The sequence below is a fragment of the Halichoerus grypus genome, chromosome 9 (genome assembly GCF_964656455.1).
Source record: "Halichoerus grypus chromosome 9, mHalGry1.hap1.1, whole genome shotgun sequence".
NCBI lineage: Eukaryota > Metazoa > Chordata > Mammalia > Carnivora > Phocidae > Halichoerus > Halichoerus grypus.
The window spans coordinates 33,880,550-33,894,784 of NC_135720.1; the positions used below are offsets into that span (position 1 = coordinate 33,880,550).

A 14,235-nucleotide genomic window follows, 5' to 3' on the forward strand; every position below is an offset into this window, starting at 1 on the left:
AAAGAAGAAGATAGTAGGAAGGGAAAAATGAAGGAGGGGAATCAGAGGGGGAGACGAACCATGAGAGACTATGGACTCTGAGAAACAAACTGAGGGTTCTAGAGGGGAGGGGGGTGGGGGATGGGTTAGCCTGGTGATGGGTATTAAAGAGGGCACGTACTGCATGGAGCACTGGGTGTTATACGCAAACAATGAATCATGGAACACTACATCAAAAACTAATGATGTAATGTATGGTGATTAACATAAAAAAAAAGTTCTGATTTTTAAAAATTCTGTAACTATGTACTTTGATGAATGTTAACTAGACTTGTTGTGGTGATCATTTTGCAATATATGAATACCGAATTATTACACTGTACACCTGAAACTAATATAATGTAGGTCAATTATACTTCAATAAGAAAATAAAAATAAAATAAATTAAAAAAAATTTTTAAAAAGAAATTAGGTCACATGAAGAATGCTTGAGATTATTGACTATTTACCCTGGGGGGAAAGACTTTGCTATTTTTTTCTTTTTCTTTTTTAATTGAAGTATCACTGACATACAATGTCACATTAGTTTCAGGTGTACAACATAGTTGATTCGATAAGTCTATATGTTATGCTATGCTCACCACAAGTGTAAGGATTTAGCTATTTTCAAATCCTGGAAGGAATGCTAGAGAAGACATAAGCTCAAAATATTTCTAGTGACAAGGAGCAGACTGCTCTACAGAACAACTAGTTCCATCATGGAAACTAAGGAAAAAAATGAAATGTTCAAGAGTTTTCAAAATCTGTGCTCAAGACAGCCTGTTCCGCCCATCAATTGGCAAGCATGATAAATATGATGCGTGTGCTGTCAGAGTATAGTGAGATCCACCCTCTTGGATATATTGGTGGTGAGAATGTAAATTGATGGAACCTTTGGAAAAAGTAATTCAGATATATGTTTTGAGAACCTTAGGTATAGTCATCATTTAATCTTATAATTATCCATCTAAGAATCTATTTTAAGAAAATAAACAAAGAGAAAGTTTGGCATAGAGAAGCACTCATCAGAATATAGTTTCTAATAGTGAAAAACTAAAAGCACTCTAAATGGGCCACAATGAGGAAAAAGTAGAATAAATTGTAAAGACAGAGTGTTGCAGTGATAAGGAGCCAGACTGTAGAGTCAGACTTACTGGATTAAAATTCCTATCCTGCCATTTACTGGCTGTGTCGGTAGGCGGGCGACTGAGGCTAGATAATTCTTAACAACTCAACCAAAGATGGGGTGACATATCGTTCACAGAGCCATTATGAAAGTCACATATAATGCTGAATGGAAATTGTTTAGGCAGTGGTTGGCACTTAGTAAGCACACAGAAGCAGTCACTAGGATCATCACTATATGGTAATTACGCCATTTATTAAATGTTTAGTATATACTAGGCATTTAACAAACATTATTTTTTCAAGTCCTCACGTTAACTCTTAGACTCATGTGTCATTAATATTGCACAGATGAGGAAATTGAGGAATAGACTGGCAAAATAGCTTTCCCAAATTCATATACATGGTAGAGTGGAGTGTAGGCACTGCAACCCAGACTGTTACTCAGGAACCCATGCTCTAATCAGTGATATGATTACCTCCCATACAATGAAATATTCTGTGTGTCTCTTTGTGTGTGTGTGTCTCTCTCTCTTTCTCTCTCTCTCACACACACACACGTAATTGAGATAGGGAAACTGAAGGACTCCATAAAAATTTGCTTTTTGCTCTTTTTTGCTCCTTTGCTCCTCTCTTCTTGCTAGGACCTGTGCCCCCACCCCACTTTGCACACACCTCAGAAAGCAAACAGTGTATGTCCTCCTTGGAAGGGACAAAGAGTTAATGATTTCTTTAGAATAGATAACATTTAAGGAAGGACCAGGTGAGAATGACCAGACAAAGCTATCATATGTGTATTCCAGATCACCAGCCTAGACATCCTGATGCCAAGGCCCCCGGCTCTAACGAAAAATACCTGGGCCCTCGTGTTTGTTCTAACCAGTTCCTAGATGCCTGAGAGGACAGGACATGTACACTGGACCACAATTCTCAATAACCTCCCCCCCAGGCCCGAACAAAGACGAGACTCATACTCCTTTCCTTTTTGAGTCTCCCAGATCCTCCGAATATATCTGCTCTCTCTCTATCTCCAGTAAACTCTGCTCTCACTTCCTGTGGGCTCATGTTTGATTTCCATCCCGCGAGAAGCCAAGGACCCTCTTGGCTGGTCCTGTGAGACCCTCTCTGGGTCCATGGACATGGCCTGTCAGCATCATAATCAGACATACACATTTGTTTGATGTTTAATTATGTATTACCAGTTTTAAAAAACAGAATACCAAATGATATACATGATACGAGATCTACTACTTAAAATGCAAATAAAAGGGACTGAAAATTAATATGGTTGCCTCCGTGTGGTGATATTATATTATAGGTGGATCTCGTTTTTTATCCTGTAGACATTTCTTGGCTATGCTAACTTTTCAACTGAAAACACATGCCATTTTATAAGGAAGAAAATTAAAGCAGAACAGATATATAAATAAAAGTAATCCAGGAAAGATGTAAGGACCAATTACCCTCCCTCTAATTCTAGGAGTAGAGCATACTAGCTATCCTGAATTTTCTTCTCTCTGAAAACAACTAAAAATGAGAAAGCAATAGAATATAAACACTCACATGTGCCACAACTGGGGTGGGTGTGGGGAAGGCGGGGGTGGGGACTGGCTCCGGCTGGGTCACTATTTCAGCTGGAACTGCTCCATCTTCATCCTCAGGGGGCTTCTGATGGGCGCAACGACCAATGTCCGCATTTTTGAAGGATACGGGCTGTGCAAAGTCCATGGGGCTAGTGGAAAGGAATTAAAATCAAGTACTTTTTATTATTTTTCATTGTCTCACTGCCTTACAATTAAATTCTCCCTCCCCCTTCGAAAGGCCATCAGTGCAATTTTTAAAAATCTAATGAGAAGCTCTTGTTTCCTGTCTGCCCACCTGCCTTGGTTTTAGATAGAGTGTAGAGTGATCCTCATACCAAAAAAAAAAAAAAAAAAAAAAAAAAAGGCAGCGAGCAGATGTACTTACACAGAGTTTATAACAAGGTTCCATACACAGCCTTCAAAAGGAGGAATATTTCTGAGGGGTGGAGGCTGAAATTCAGGTGGAGCACCCCCAACGAAAAGCTTTTTAACTTGGATTGCCTGTTCTACTGTCAGGTTTTGCGTATGCCTCCTGTCTTCATCGACTTGAACAGTGAAGGTGCTGATAAAACAGTGAAAATGAGCAGTATTAAGCACCTAACATCCAGTATAGTTGGAAAATCAAACTCTTTTCCTGCTACCCCTCTCCCCTTCCTCCAGGAGCTTTTCAGGGAGCCAACATTTGATAGTGAGGAATTCTACACTAAGGTAACGATACTGCCTCTCAGGATCTTGTCCCTCTGCCTCCCTCGTTAGCTCTCCCTGAGAGCTGACTGAAAGGCGCGATGATGGGGCTGCAAGCCTAGCCTTTGGTGCTGTTGACAAGAGCCTGACACGGAGGCCCGTAGAGTTGAGGCTTCCGTACAGTGTGCTTATGTCTAATCGCATGAGGCTCAGTGGGTTTAGCACAGCATGGGGCACATGCTGTTCTGTTCTTTATTTCTTGGTTTGTGCTAGCTATTATCTTCTTGCTGGGGAAAAAACTCTGCTCCTGAGAGTTTGGATTGCAGGACTCGACAGAGAACACTTACAGGGCATTTTATAAAGAACATAGCTGCTAGCTTTTTAAATTTTTTTTTTAAGATTTATTTATTTGAGAATGAGAAAGAGAGAGAGAGGGAGAGCACGCCAGAGCACAGGAGCAAGGGGAGGGGCAGAGGGAGAGGGAGAAGCAGACTCCCTGCTGAGCAGGGAGACGGGGCAGGGCTGATCCCAGGACCCTGGGATCAAGACCTGAACTGAAGGCAGACTTAACCCACTGAGCCACCCAGGTGCCCCAGCTGCTAGCTTTTGAATAGAAGAAGCAGGCAAGAACATCATGCTAATTGTTCCTTGCAATGATTTTCCTTAGTGACTGTTTCATTAATTTCCCTAATTTGCTTATGAGAGAGAACTCACACACTATTAATTGAGAACCTCATGCTACTTATTCACAACAATCCCTGGATCCTGGTGCAAAGAATCAAAGGAGACAAAGAGTTCTGATGACAAAAATGACCAAAGGCATTTTTTTTTTTTTTTTTTTTTTAGTTTAAAGAGAAAAAGTTTTTTTTTTTTTTAATTTTTTATTGTTATGTTAATCCCCATACATTACATCATTAGTTTTAGATATAGTGTTCCATGATTCATTGTTTGTGCATAACACCCAGTGCTCCATGCAGAACGTGCCCTCCTCAATACCCAACACCAGGCTAACCCATCCTCCCAACCCCCTCCCCTCTAGAACCCTCAGTTTGTTTTTCAGAGTCCATCGTCTCTCATGGTTCTTCTCCCCCTCCGATTTCCCCCCCTTCATTCTTCCCCTCCTGCTACATTCTTCTTCTTTTTTTCTTTCTTAACATATATTGCATTATTTGTTTCAGAGGTACAGATCTGAGATTCAACAGTCTTGCACAATTCACAGCGCTTACCAGAACACATACCCTCCCCAGTGTCCATCACCCAGTCACCCCATCCCTCCCACCCCACCCCCCCACTCCAGCAACCCTCAGTTTGTTTCCTGAGATTAAGAATTCCTCATATCAGTGAGGTCATATGATACATGTCTTTCTCTGTTTGACTTATTTCGCTCAGCATAATACCCTCCAGTTCCATCCACGTCGTTGCAAATGGCAAGATCTTATTCCTTTTGATGGCTGCATAATATTCCATTGTATATATATACCACATCTTCTTTATCCATTCATCTGTTGATGGACATCTTGGCTCTTTCCACAGTTTGGCTATTGTGGACATTGCTGCTATAAACATCGGGGTGCACGTAGCCTTTCGGGTCCCTACTTTTGTATCTTTGGGGTAAATACCCAGTAGTGCAATTGCTGGATCATATGGTAGCTCTATTTTCAACTTTTTGAGGAACCTCCATACTGTTTTCCAGAGTGGCTGCACCAGCTTGCATTCCCACCAACAGTGTAGGAGGGTTCCCCTTTCTCCGCATCCCCGCCAACATCTGTCATTTCCTGACTTGTTAATTTTAGCCATTCTGACTGGTGTGAGGTGGTATCTCATTGAGGTTTTGATTTGGATTTCCCTGATGCCGAGCGATATTGAACACTTTTTCATGTGTCTGTTGGCCATTTGGATGTCTTCTTTGGAAAAATGTCTGTTCATGTCTTCTGCCCATTTCTTGATTGGATTCTTTGTTCTTTTGGTGTTGAGTTTGAGGAGTTCTTTATAGATTTTGGATACTAGCCCTTTATCTGATATGTCATTTGCAAATATCTTCTCCCATTCTGTCAGTTGTCTTTTGGTTTTGTTGACTGTTTCCTTTGCTTTGCAAAAGCTTTTTATCTTGATGAAGTCCCAATAGTTCATTTTTGCCCTTGCTTCCCTTGCCTTTGGCGATGTTTCTAGGAAGAAGTTGCTGCGGCTGAGGTCGAAGAGGTTGCTGCCTGTGTTCTCCTTTAGGATTTTGATGGACTCCTGTCTCACATTGAGGTCTTTCAACCATTTGGAGTCTATTTTTGTGTGTGGTGTAAGGAAATGGTCCAGTTTCATTCTTCTGCATGTGGCTGTCCAATTTTCCCAACACCATTTGTTGAAGAGACTGTCTTTTTTCCATTGGACATTCTTTCCTGCTTTGTCAAAGATTAGTTGACCATATAGTTGAGGGTCCATTTCTGGGCTCTCTATTCTGTTCCATTGATCTATGTGTCTGTTTTTGTGCCAGTACCATACTGTCTTGATGATGACAGCTTTGTAGTAGAGCTGGAAGTCTGGAATTGTGATGCCGCCAGCTTTGCTTTTCTTTTTCAACATTCCTCTGGCTATGCGGGGTCTTTTCTGGTTCCATACAAATTTTAGGATTATTTGTTCCATTTCTTTGAAGAAAGTGGATGGTATTTTGATGGGGATTGCATTGAATGTGTAGATTGCTCTAGGTAGCATTGACATCTTCACAATATTTGTTCTTCCAATCCATGAGCATGGAACGTTTTTCCATTTCTTTGTGTCTTCCTCAATTTCTTTCATGAGTATTTTATAGTTTTCTGAGTACAGATCCTTTGCCTCTTTGGTTAGATTTATTCCTAGGTATCTTATGGTTTTGGGTGCAATTGTAAATGGGATCGACTCCTTAATTTCTCTTTCTTCTGACTTGTTGTTGGTGTATAGGAATGCCACTGACTTCTGTGCATTGATTTTATATCCTGCCACTTGACTGAATTCCTGTATGAGTTCTAGCAGTTTTGGGGTGGAGTCTTTGGGATTTTCCACATAAAGTATCATATCATCTGCAAAGAGTGAGAGTTTGACTTCTTCTTTGCCAATTTGGATGCCTTTGATTTCTTTTTGTTGTCTGATTGCTGTGGCTAGGACTTCCAATACTATGTTGAATAGCAGTGGTGATAGTGGACATCCCTGCCGCGTTCCTGACCTTAGGGGGAAAGCTCTCAGTTTTTCCCCATTGAGAATGATATTCGCTGTAGGTTTTTCATAGATGGCTTTTATGATATTGAGGTATGTACCCTCTATCCCTATACTCTGAAGAGTTTTGATCAAGAAAGGATGCTGTACTTTGTCAAATGCTTTTTCTGCATCTATTGAGAGGATCATGTGATTCTTGTTTTTTCTTTTGTTAATGTATTGTATCACGTTGATTGATTTGCGGATGTTGAACCAACCTTGCAGCCCAGGGATAAATCCGACTTGGTCGTGGTGAATAATCCTTTTAATGTACTGTTGGATCCTATTGGCTAGTATTTTGGTGAGAATTTTTGCATCCATGTTCATCAGGGATATTGGTCTGTAATTCTCCTTTTTGATGGGGTCTTTGTCTGGTTTTGGGATCAAGGTAATGCTGGCCTCATAAAATGAGTTTGGAAGTTTTCCTTCCATTTCTATTTTTTGGAACAGTTTCAGAAGGATAGGTATTAATTCTTCTTGAAATGTTTGGTAGAATTCCCCTGGGAAGCCATCTGGCCCTGGGCTTTTGTGTTTTGGGAGATTTTTGATGACTGCTTCTATTTCCTTAGTAGTTATAGGTCTGTTCAGGTGTTCTATTTCTTCCTGGTTCAGTTTTGGTAGTTGATACATCTCTAGGAATGCATCCATTACTTCCAGGTTATCTAATTTGTTGGCATAGAGTTGCTCATAATATGTTCTTATAATTGTTTGTATTTCTTTGGTGTTGATTGTGATTTCTCCTCTTTCATTCATGATTTTGTTGATTTGGGTCATTTCTCTTTTCTTTTTGATAAGTCTGGCCAGGGGCTTATCAATCTTGTTAATTCTTTCAAAGAACCAGCTCCTAGTTTCGTTGATCTGTTCTACTTTTCTTTTGGTTTCTATTTCATTGATTTCTGCTCTGATCTTTATTATTTCTCTTCTCCTGCTGGGTTTAGGCTTTATTTGCTGTTCTTTCTCCAGCTCCTTTAGGTATAGGGTTAGGTTGTGTACTTGAGACCTTTCTTGTTTCTTGAGAAAGGCTTGTATTGCTATATACTTTCCTCTTAGGACTGCCTTTGCTGTATCCCAAAGATTTTGAATAGTTGTGTTTTCATTTTCATTGGTTTCCATGAATTTTTTTAATTCTTCTTTAATTTCCTGGTTGACCCATTCATTCTTCAGTAGGATGCTCTTTAGCCTCCATGTATTTGAGTTCTTTCTGACTTTCCTCTTGTGATTGAGTTCTAGTTTCAAAGCATTGTGGTCTGAAAATAGGCAGGGGATGATCCCAATCTTCTGGTACCGGTTGAGACCTGATTTATGACCTAGGATGTGATCTATTCTGGAGAATGTTCCATGGGCACTAGAGAAGAATGTGTATTCCGTTGCTTTGGGATGGAATGTTCTGAATATGTCTGTGAAGTCCATTTGGTCCAGTGTGTCATTTAAAGTCTTTATTTCCTTGTTGATCTTTTGCTTAGACGATCTGTCCATTTCAGTGAGGGGGGTGTTAAAGTCCCCCACTATTATTGTATTGTTGTCGATGTGTTTCTTTGCTTTTGTTATTAATTGCCTTATATAATTGGCTGCTCCCATGTTAGGGGCATAGATATTTACAATTGTTAGATCTTCTTGTTGGATAGACCCTTTAAGTATGATATAGTGTCCTTCCTCATCTCTTATTACAGTCTTTGGTTTAAAATCTAATTTGTCTGATATAAGGATTGCCACCCCAGCTTTCTTTTGGTGTCCATTAGCATGGTAAATGGTTTTCCACCCCCTCACTTTCAATCTGCGGGTGTCTTTGGGTCTAAAATGAGTCTCTTGCAGACAGCATATCGATGGGTCTTGTTTTTTAATCCAATCTGATAGCCTGTGTCTTTTGATTGGGGCATTTAGCCCGTTTACATTCAGGGTAACTATTGAAAGATAGGAGTTCAGTGCCATTGTATTGCCTGTAAAGTGACTGTTACTGTATATTGTTTGTGTTCCTTTCTGGTCTATGTTGCTTTTAGGCTCTCTCTTTGCTTAGAGGACCCCTTTCAGTATTTGTTGTAGGGCTGGTTTCGTGTTTGCAAATTCCTTTAGTTTTTGTTTGTCCTGGAAGCTTTTTATCTCTCCTTCAATTTTCAATGACAGCCTAGCTGGATATAGTATTCTTGGCTGCATATTTTTCTCATTTAGTGCTCTGAATATGTCCTGCCAGTCCTTTCTGGCCTGCCAGGTCTCTGTGGATAAGTCTGTTGCCAATCTAATGTTTCTACCATTGTAGGTTACATATCTCTTCTCCCGAGCTGCTTTCAGGATTTTCTCTTTGTCTCTGAGACTCGTAAGTTTTACTATTAGATGTCGGGGTGTTGACCTATTTTTATTGATTTTGAGAGGGGTTCTCTGTGCTTCCTGGATTTTGATGCCTGTTTCCTTCCCCAAATTAGGGAAGTTCTCTGCTATAATTTGCTCCATTATACCTTCTGCACCTCTCTCTCTTTCTTCTTCTTCTGGGATCCCAATTATTCTAATGTTGTTTCGTCTTATGGTATCGTTTATCTCTCGAATTCTGCCCTCGTGATCCAGTAGTTGTTTATCTCTCTTTTTCTCAGCTTCTTTATTTTCCATCATTTGGTCTTCTATCTCACTGATTCTTTCTTCTGCCTCATTTATCCTAGCAGTTAGCGCCCCCATATTTGATTGCACCTCATTAATAGCCTTTTTGATTTCTACTTGGTTCGATTTTAGTTCTTTTACTTCTCCAGAAAGGGTTTCTCTAATAACTTCCATGTTTTTTTCAAGCCCAGCTAGTATCTTTAAAGTGATGATTCTGAACTCTAGATCTGACATTGTACTAATGTCCGTATTGAGTAGGTCCCTGGCAGTCGGTACTACCTCTTGTTCTTTTTGTTGAGGTGATTTTTTCTGTCTTGTCATTTTGTGCAGAGGAGAATAGATTAATGAGAGAACAAAATGCTAGCAGGGTAACAACGTCCCCAGAAAATATACTCTAAACAAATCAGAAAAGACCTGAAGCAGTGGGAAAGGAAAGGGAAAGAGAGAAAAAAGAAAAGGAAAGAAAAAAAGAAAAAAGAAAAAGATAAAGATAAAAACAAACAAAAGCAGAACAAAACAAAACAAAACAAAAACAGAATGTGATCAAATATGATCAGGCTGGATTATAGATCAGTGCCACCCACTAGATTTTGGGTGTATTTTGGTCTGTTAAAAGAAAGTCCCTCCCAAAATTTTAAAGAAAGAAAAACTTATATATGTACAAAAATAAGGGTTGATATGATGAGGGGATGGAATATGACTGTAAAGATGGAAATTATAAAAAATTTTAAAAAAGGATTTGATAAGTTGTTTGAAAAAAGAAAGAAGAGGATTAAAAAAAAAAGAAAGAAAGAAAAAAGGGAGAGAATGTGATCAGGCAGGGGAGTAGAAAAAAACCATACACTAGAGATTTAGAGTATATTTTGATCTGTTAGAAGAAACTATCTCAAGATTTTAAAGAGAGAACAACTTATATATATATGCCAAAAATACGGGTAACTACTATGAAGGGATAGAATATGACTTTAAAAATGAAAAATAAAAATGTTTTTTTTTTTAAAAAAGGGATTGATAAGATGTTGTTTGAAAAAGGGAAAAAGAAAAATTCAAAAAAAAAGAAAAAAGGAAAAAAGAAAAAAAGACCGTTAAAAAAAATAATTAACTTTGAAAGACTAAAGAATCATGGTAAAAAAGCCATGAATTCTATGTGCAGTGTTCCCCTAGCGCTGGAGTTCTGCCGTTCTCATTGATCGGTAAACTTGGTCTTGGCTGGCTGTTCTCGCTGATCTTCTGGGGGAGGGGCCTGTTGCCGTGGTTCCCAAATGTCTTTGCCGGAGGCGGAATTGCCCCGCCCTTGCCGGTCCGGGCTAAGTCATCTGCTCGGGTTTGCTCTCGGGAGCTTTTGTTCCCTGCAAGCTTTCCGTACAGCTTTGGAGGCGGAGAGTGAAAATGGTGGCCTCCCAGTCTCCGCCCTGGCGGAGCCGAGAACTCGGGGTCCCGCTCCTCAGCGAGCCCCCAGAGAAAAGCAGTCAGTCACTCCCGTCTCCCCGGTCTCCGGCCACACTCCGCGCTCCCCCGGCCTGTGACCGCGCCTTTCTATCTGGCACCCGACCCCGGGTGGAGTCTCCAAACCCAGCAGATCCCCGCGATGCACTCCCGCACCTCTCCTCCCGGGGGAAGAAGGTGAGTCTCCCCGGATCTGCCGCTTGTTGGGTCCCTGCTGGAGGAGCAGTGGCCCGACTGTGCCGCGGATCACGGTTTATGGCAACCCCGAGCTGAGAGCCCGCGCCTGGGCTCCGTCTCTGCAGCCGGCTTCCCTGCTCCGATACCTGGGAGCTCTGCCGCACTCAGGCACCCCCGGTCTTTCTGTGACCCCGAGGGTCCTGAGACCACACTGTCCCACGAGGGTTCCACCCCCCACTTCGCCACCAGAGTGACGTCCCTCAGCGGAGCAGACTTCTAAAAGTTCCGATTTTGTGCTCCGTGGCTCTATCACTTGCCAGAAGCGGCCGTCGGAGGCCCCTCCCCCGCCGTCTATCCTCCCGAATATCTCCTCGGATTCACTTCTCCGCACGTCCTACCTTCCAGAAAGTGGTCGCTTTTCTGTTCAGAGAGTTGTTGCTATTCTTTTCTTCGATCTCCTGTTGAGTTTGTAGGTGTTCAGAATGGTTTGATCCCTATCCAGCTGAATTCCTGAGAGGAGACGAAATCCAGGTCTCCTACTCCTCCGCCATCTTGCTCCGCCCTGACCAAAGGCATTTTTTTCTTTTGTTCTAGAAGCAGGTTTTGAATTTCAGTCCCAAACAGGGAGCATGAGGCTATTAGTATTAGTCACTAGCCTGAGGATCACGAATGGATTACTAAAAACTTACTACATATCTGGGGAGAAAACCAAAGTACTTAGATGGAAAACTCAGTCCTAAAATGTCATCCTACTTGATTTTATAAAGAATAAAAACCACATGTGGAACTAGAAATAATAAACCAGGGCAAAGAGACTCTGAAATGGTCCTGAGCAACTGGTCCACTTTGAGACAGTTCAGATGTAAGAGAATGGAAAAATAAAAAAAAAAATGGATTTCATTGGTGCTCAAAATGTCATTGGTTCAAGGGGTGGAAAGGGAGCAGGTTGGATTTATTTTCAAAGGAAACATGGGGGGAAATGACATATTGGTTTTTTACCAGACTCTGGAAGAGTGTGTTGGCAAAAATCAGGAGGTTCAACATTATTGCTAAGAATGCTGGTGGTTTTATGAGACTTTCAGAAAAACACTGCTGGGCATGTGTGACTCACTGAGAAGTCCCCCCACCCCCCCCACCTCTTTTTTTTTTTCTTTTCCTAAAAGCAACTTCTTACTAACATGACATAGCAATGTTCCTAAGAGTTTTAATGAGGGGTTTAAGCCACTATTAAAGATTGTCCAAGGAGAGCAAATCTCTGCTCTTGGTTAGAGTTTCAGAGAGCCAGAGGCCCTCATGTTTCTGATGTAGACTGTCTGATCTGGTTCTGCCCCAAGGACCATTATAGTGGTCCTTTCTTACTAGATCACAGGGTGGAGATAGAGAATGAGCATGAGCTTTCAGAAGGAACAGACTGGAATTAAGTATTAGTGTAGAAGCTTACTAACTGTGTGACCTGGGCCAGTTATTTAATCTTGCTCAGTCTCACTTCATTCATTTATAAAATGAGGATAAAAATACCTACTTTAAGCCATGGAAAACATTAATTAAGGGATTGCACTGAAGCTGTATTACTTAATAAGGGCATCGCTAGAAGACTATAGCTAAATCCTGCTTATATTTTACATTCTAGGAGCACCAAACTAGATCACGTATTTAGTTCTTTTGTAAAGAGGAACATTACCAACATGTCCATTATGATTCTGGTGTATTTCCTCTTTTTTAAGTAATTCTTTACTGAGGACCTATTATATGCAAAAAGCACTATAATAAACATTACTATTAGTATTATGACAGGTTAGCTGTATTTTCTTACAAGTTCAACAGTTGATTCTTAGAGTTTCATAATTAAACCTTTCATTACTAATATTCTGTTTCTTGTTTGTTTGGAATATTAGTCTAACCTTTTGTTTTCAAACGACTGCCAAATGGGTTGTATATGTACAAGAAGATATTAAGAGAAGTAGGTGCCCTGACATTTGTAATTTACATGGACAACATCTGCAATTTTATTTTATTTATTTTTTAAACAGATTTATTTATTTGAGAGAGAGAGAGAGCATGCACACATGAGTCCCATCACACTTGCAATAAGTGGGGGGGGGGGAGGTGGAGAGGAGCAGAGGGAGAGGGAAAGGGAAAGAGAGAATCCCAAGCAGACTTCCCGCTGAGCATGGAGTCCAACACAGGGCTCCATCTCATGACCTTGAGATCATGACCTGAGCTAAAATCAAGACTCAGATGCTTAACCGACTGAGTCACCCAGGGGCCCCTGCAATTTTACTTTGATTGAACATATTTTGGATGGTAAGAAATATTTGGGTTGCAGTGTCCAAATCATGATCCCCATTCTGGAAATCCTGGATTATTCCTGAAATATTTGATCTAACTTTGTGGCCTTCAGTCTAATTCTGTACCTGTATGAAGAATGCTCTCACAGCGGAGAAAACTACTTGCCTATGCATCTATTCCAGACTCTTAGAGTTGAATGCTTTTGTCCAGTCAGAACAACTGGCCCCTTAGGTGGAGTCCAGGAAAAGGGTCAGAGGGCAAAACAGTTATAAAAGGCAGGGATCACTGGACCACTGGACCACAGAATTAGACACCAAAGTGACTTAAGTGAGATTTTTGCAGAGGAAGGGGTAGAAAAGGAGAGAGGTTGAGGGAGGAAGGGTAAAAAGAGGCAGAGGGGGAGAGAACAGGGCAAGAACAATCTTGAAAAATTTGCCTCTCAGTTTGATAAAAATCCAATAATTTTGTAAGGTGGTATTAAAATAACCATCTCATCCAGGGCTTTAGGGAAAGAAGTGATAATTGACATTTATGATCTGAATAGTGTTGGGAGAAAGCAAGTATTTCCAAATTAACAAGAGTATCATAATCAACATGAAATAATACAATCTTTGAGGTCACACAAAAGGGTAAGAAAAAATAGTTGGCAAGCACAGTTGGAGGTGTTAAAAGTGTCCAGTATTCGACACTGAGTGTGCCATAGAATAGGTACGAAGCATTAAAAAATGTTTCTAGGTCAAGTTCTTAGGGTCATTAGCGATCCCTGGTTAATCAGTTAATTGAAGCACTTGCTGAAAGGATAGGTGATGATTGTGTTTTGACCTTAGAGTGCTGAATGAGACATGATGGTAGCAAATGTGTTCTTGCTTTGCCACAGAGTTCAGTGACTACCCACTAATATGTCCAATACATTATCCTTTAATTAACAGCGAATGGCAAAACTGTTTGTTTATATGGCCAATTAACTGAATGACCAGTTTTCAGTGATGTACTATACACTGAACTTAATCAAATAAGGTAGATTAATGGCCAACAGCTGTGAAGTTGGCATAATAAAATGCCCTTCCTGAAGAGACACCTGTTAAAAGGACACCTTAGCGCAACATCA

General features: G+C 40.6%; 1 protein-coding gene across 2 annotated transcripts in view; it reads right to left on the reverse strand.

The window, feature by feature from the left end:
• Positions 1–14,235, reverse strand: part of LAMA2 (laminin subunit alpha 2) — a 622,013-nt gene that overhangs the window by 31,784 nt on the left and 575,994 nt on the right. For both annotated transcript variants that reach the window (XM_078054754.1, XM_078054753.1), the window contains 2 exons: positions 3,112–3,288; positions 2,707–2,875 (listed from right to left, as the gene is read on the reverse strand). In XM_078054754.1, coding sequence (XP_077910880.1) covers positions 2,707–2,875; positions 3,112–3,288 — 346 coding nt within the window. The remainder of the gene's footprint in view (positions 1–2,706; positions 2,876–3,111; positions 3,289–14,235) is intronic.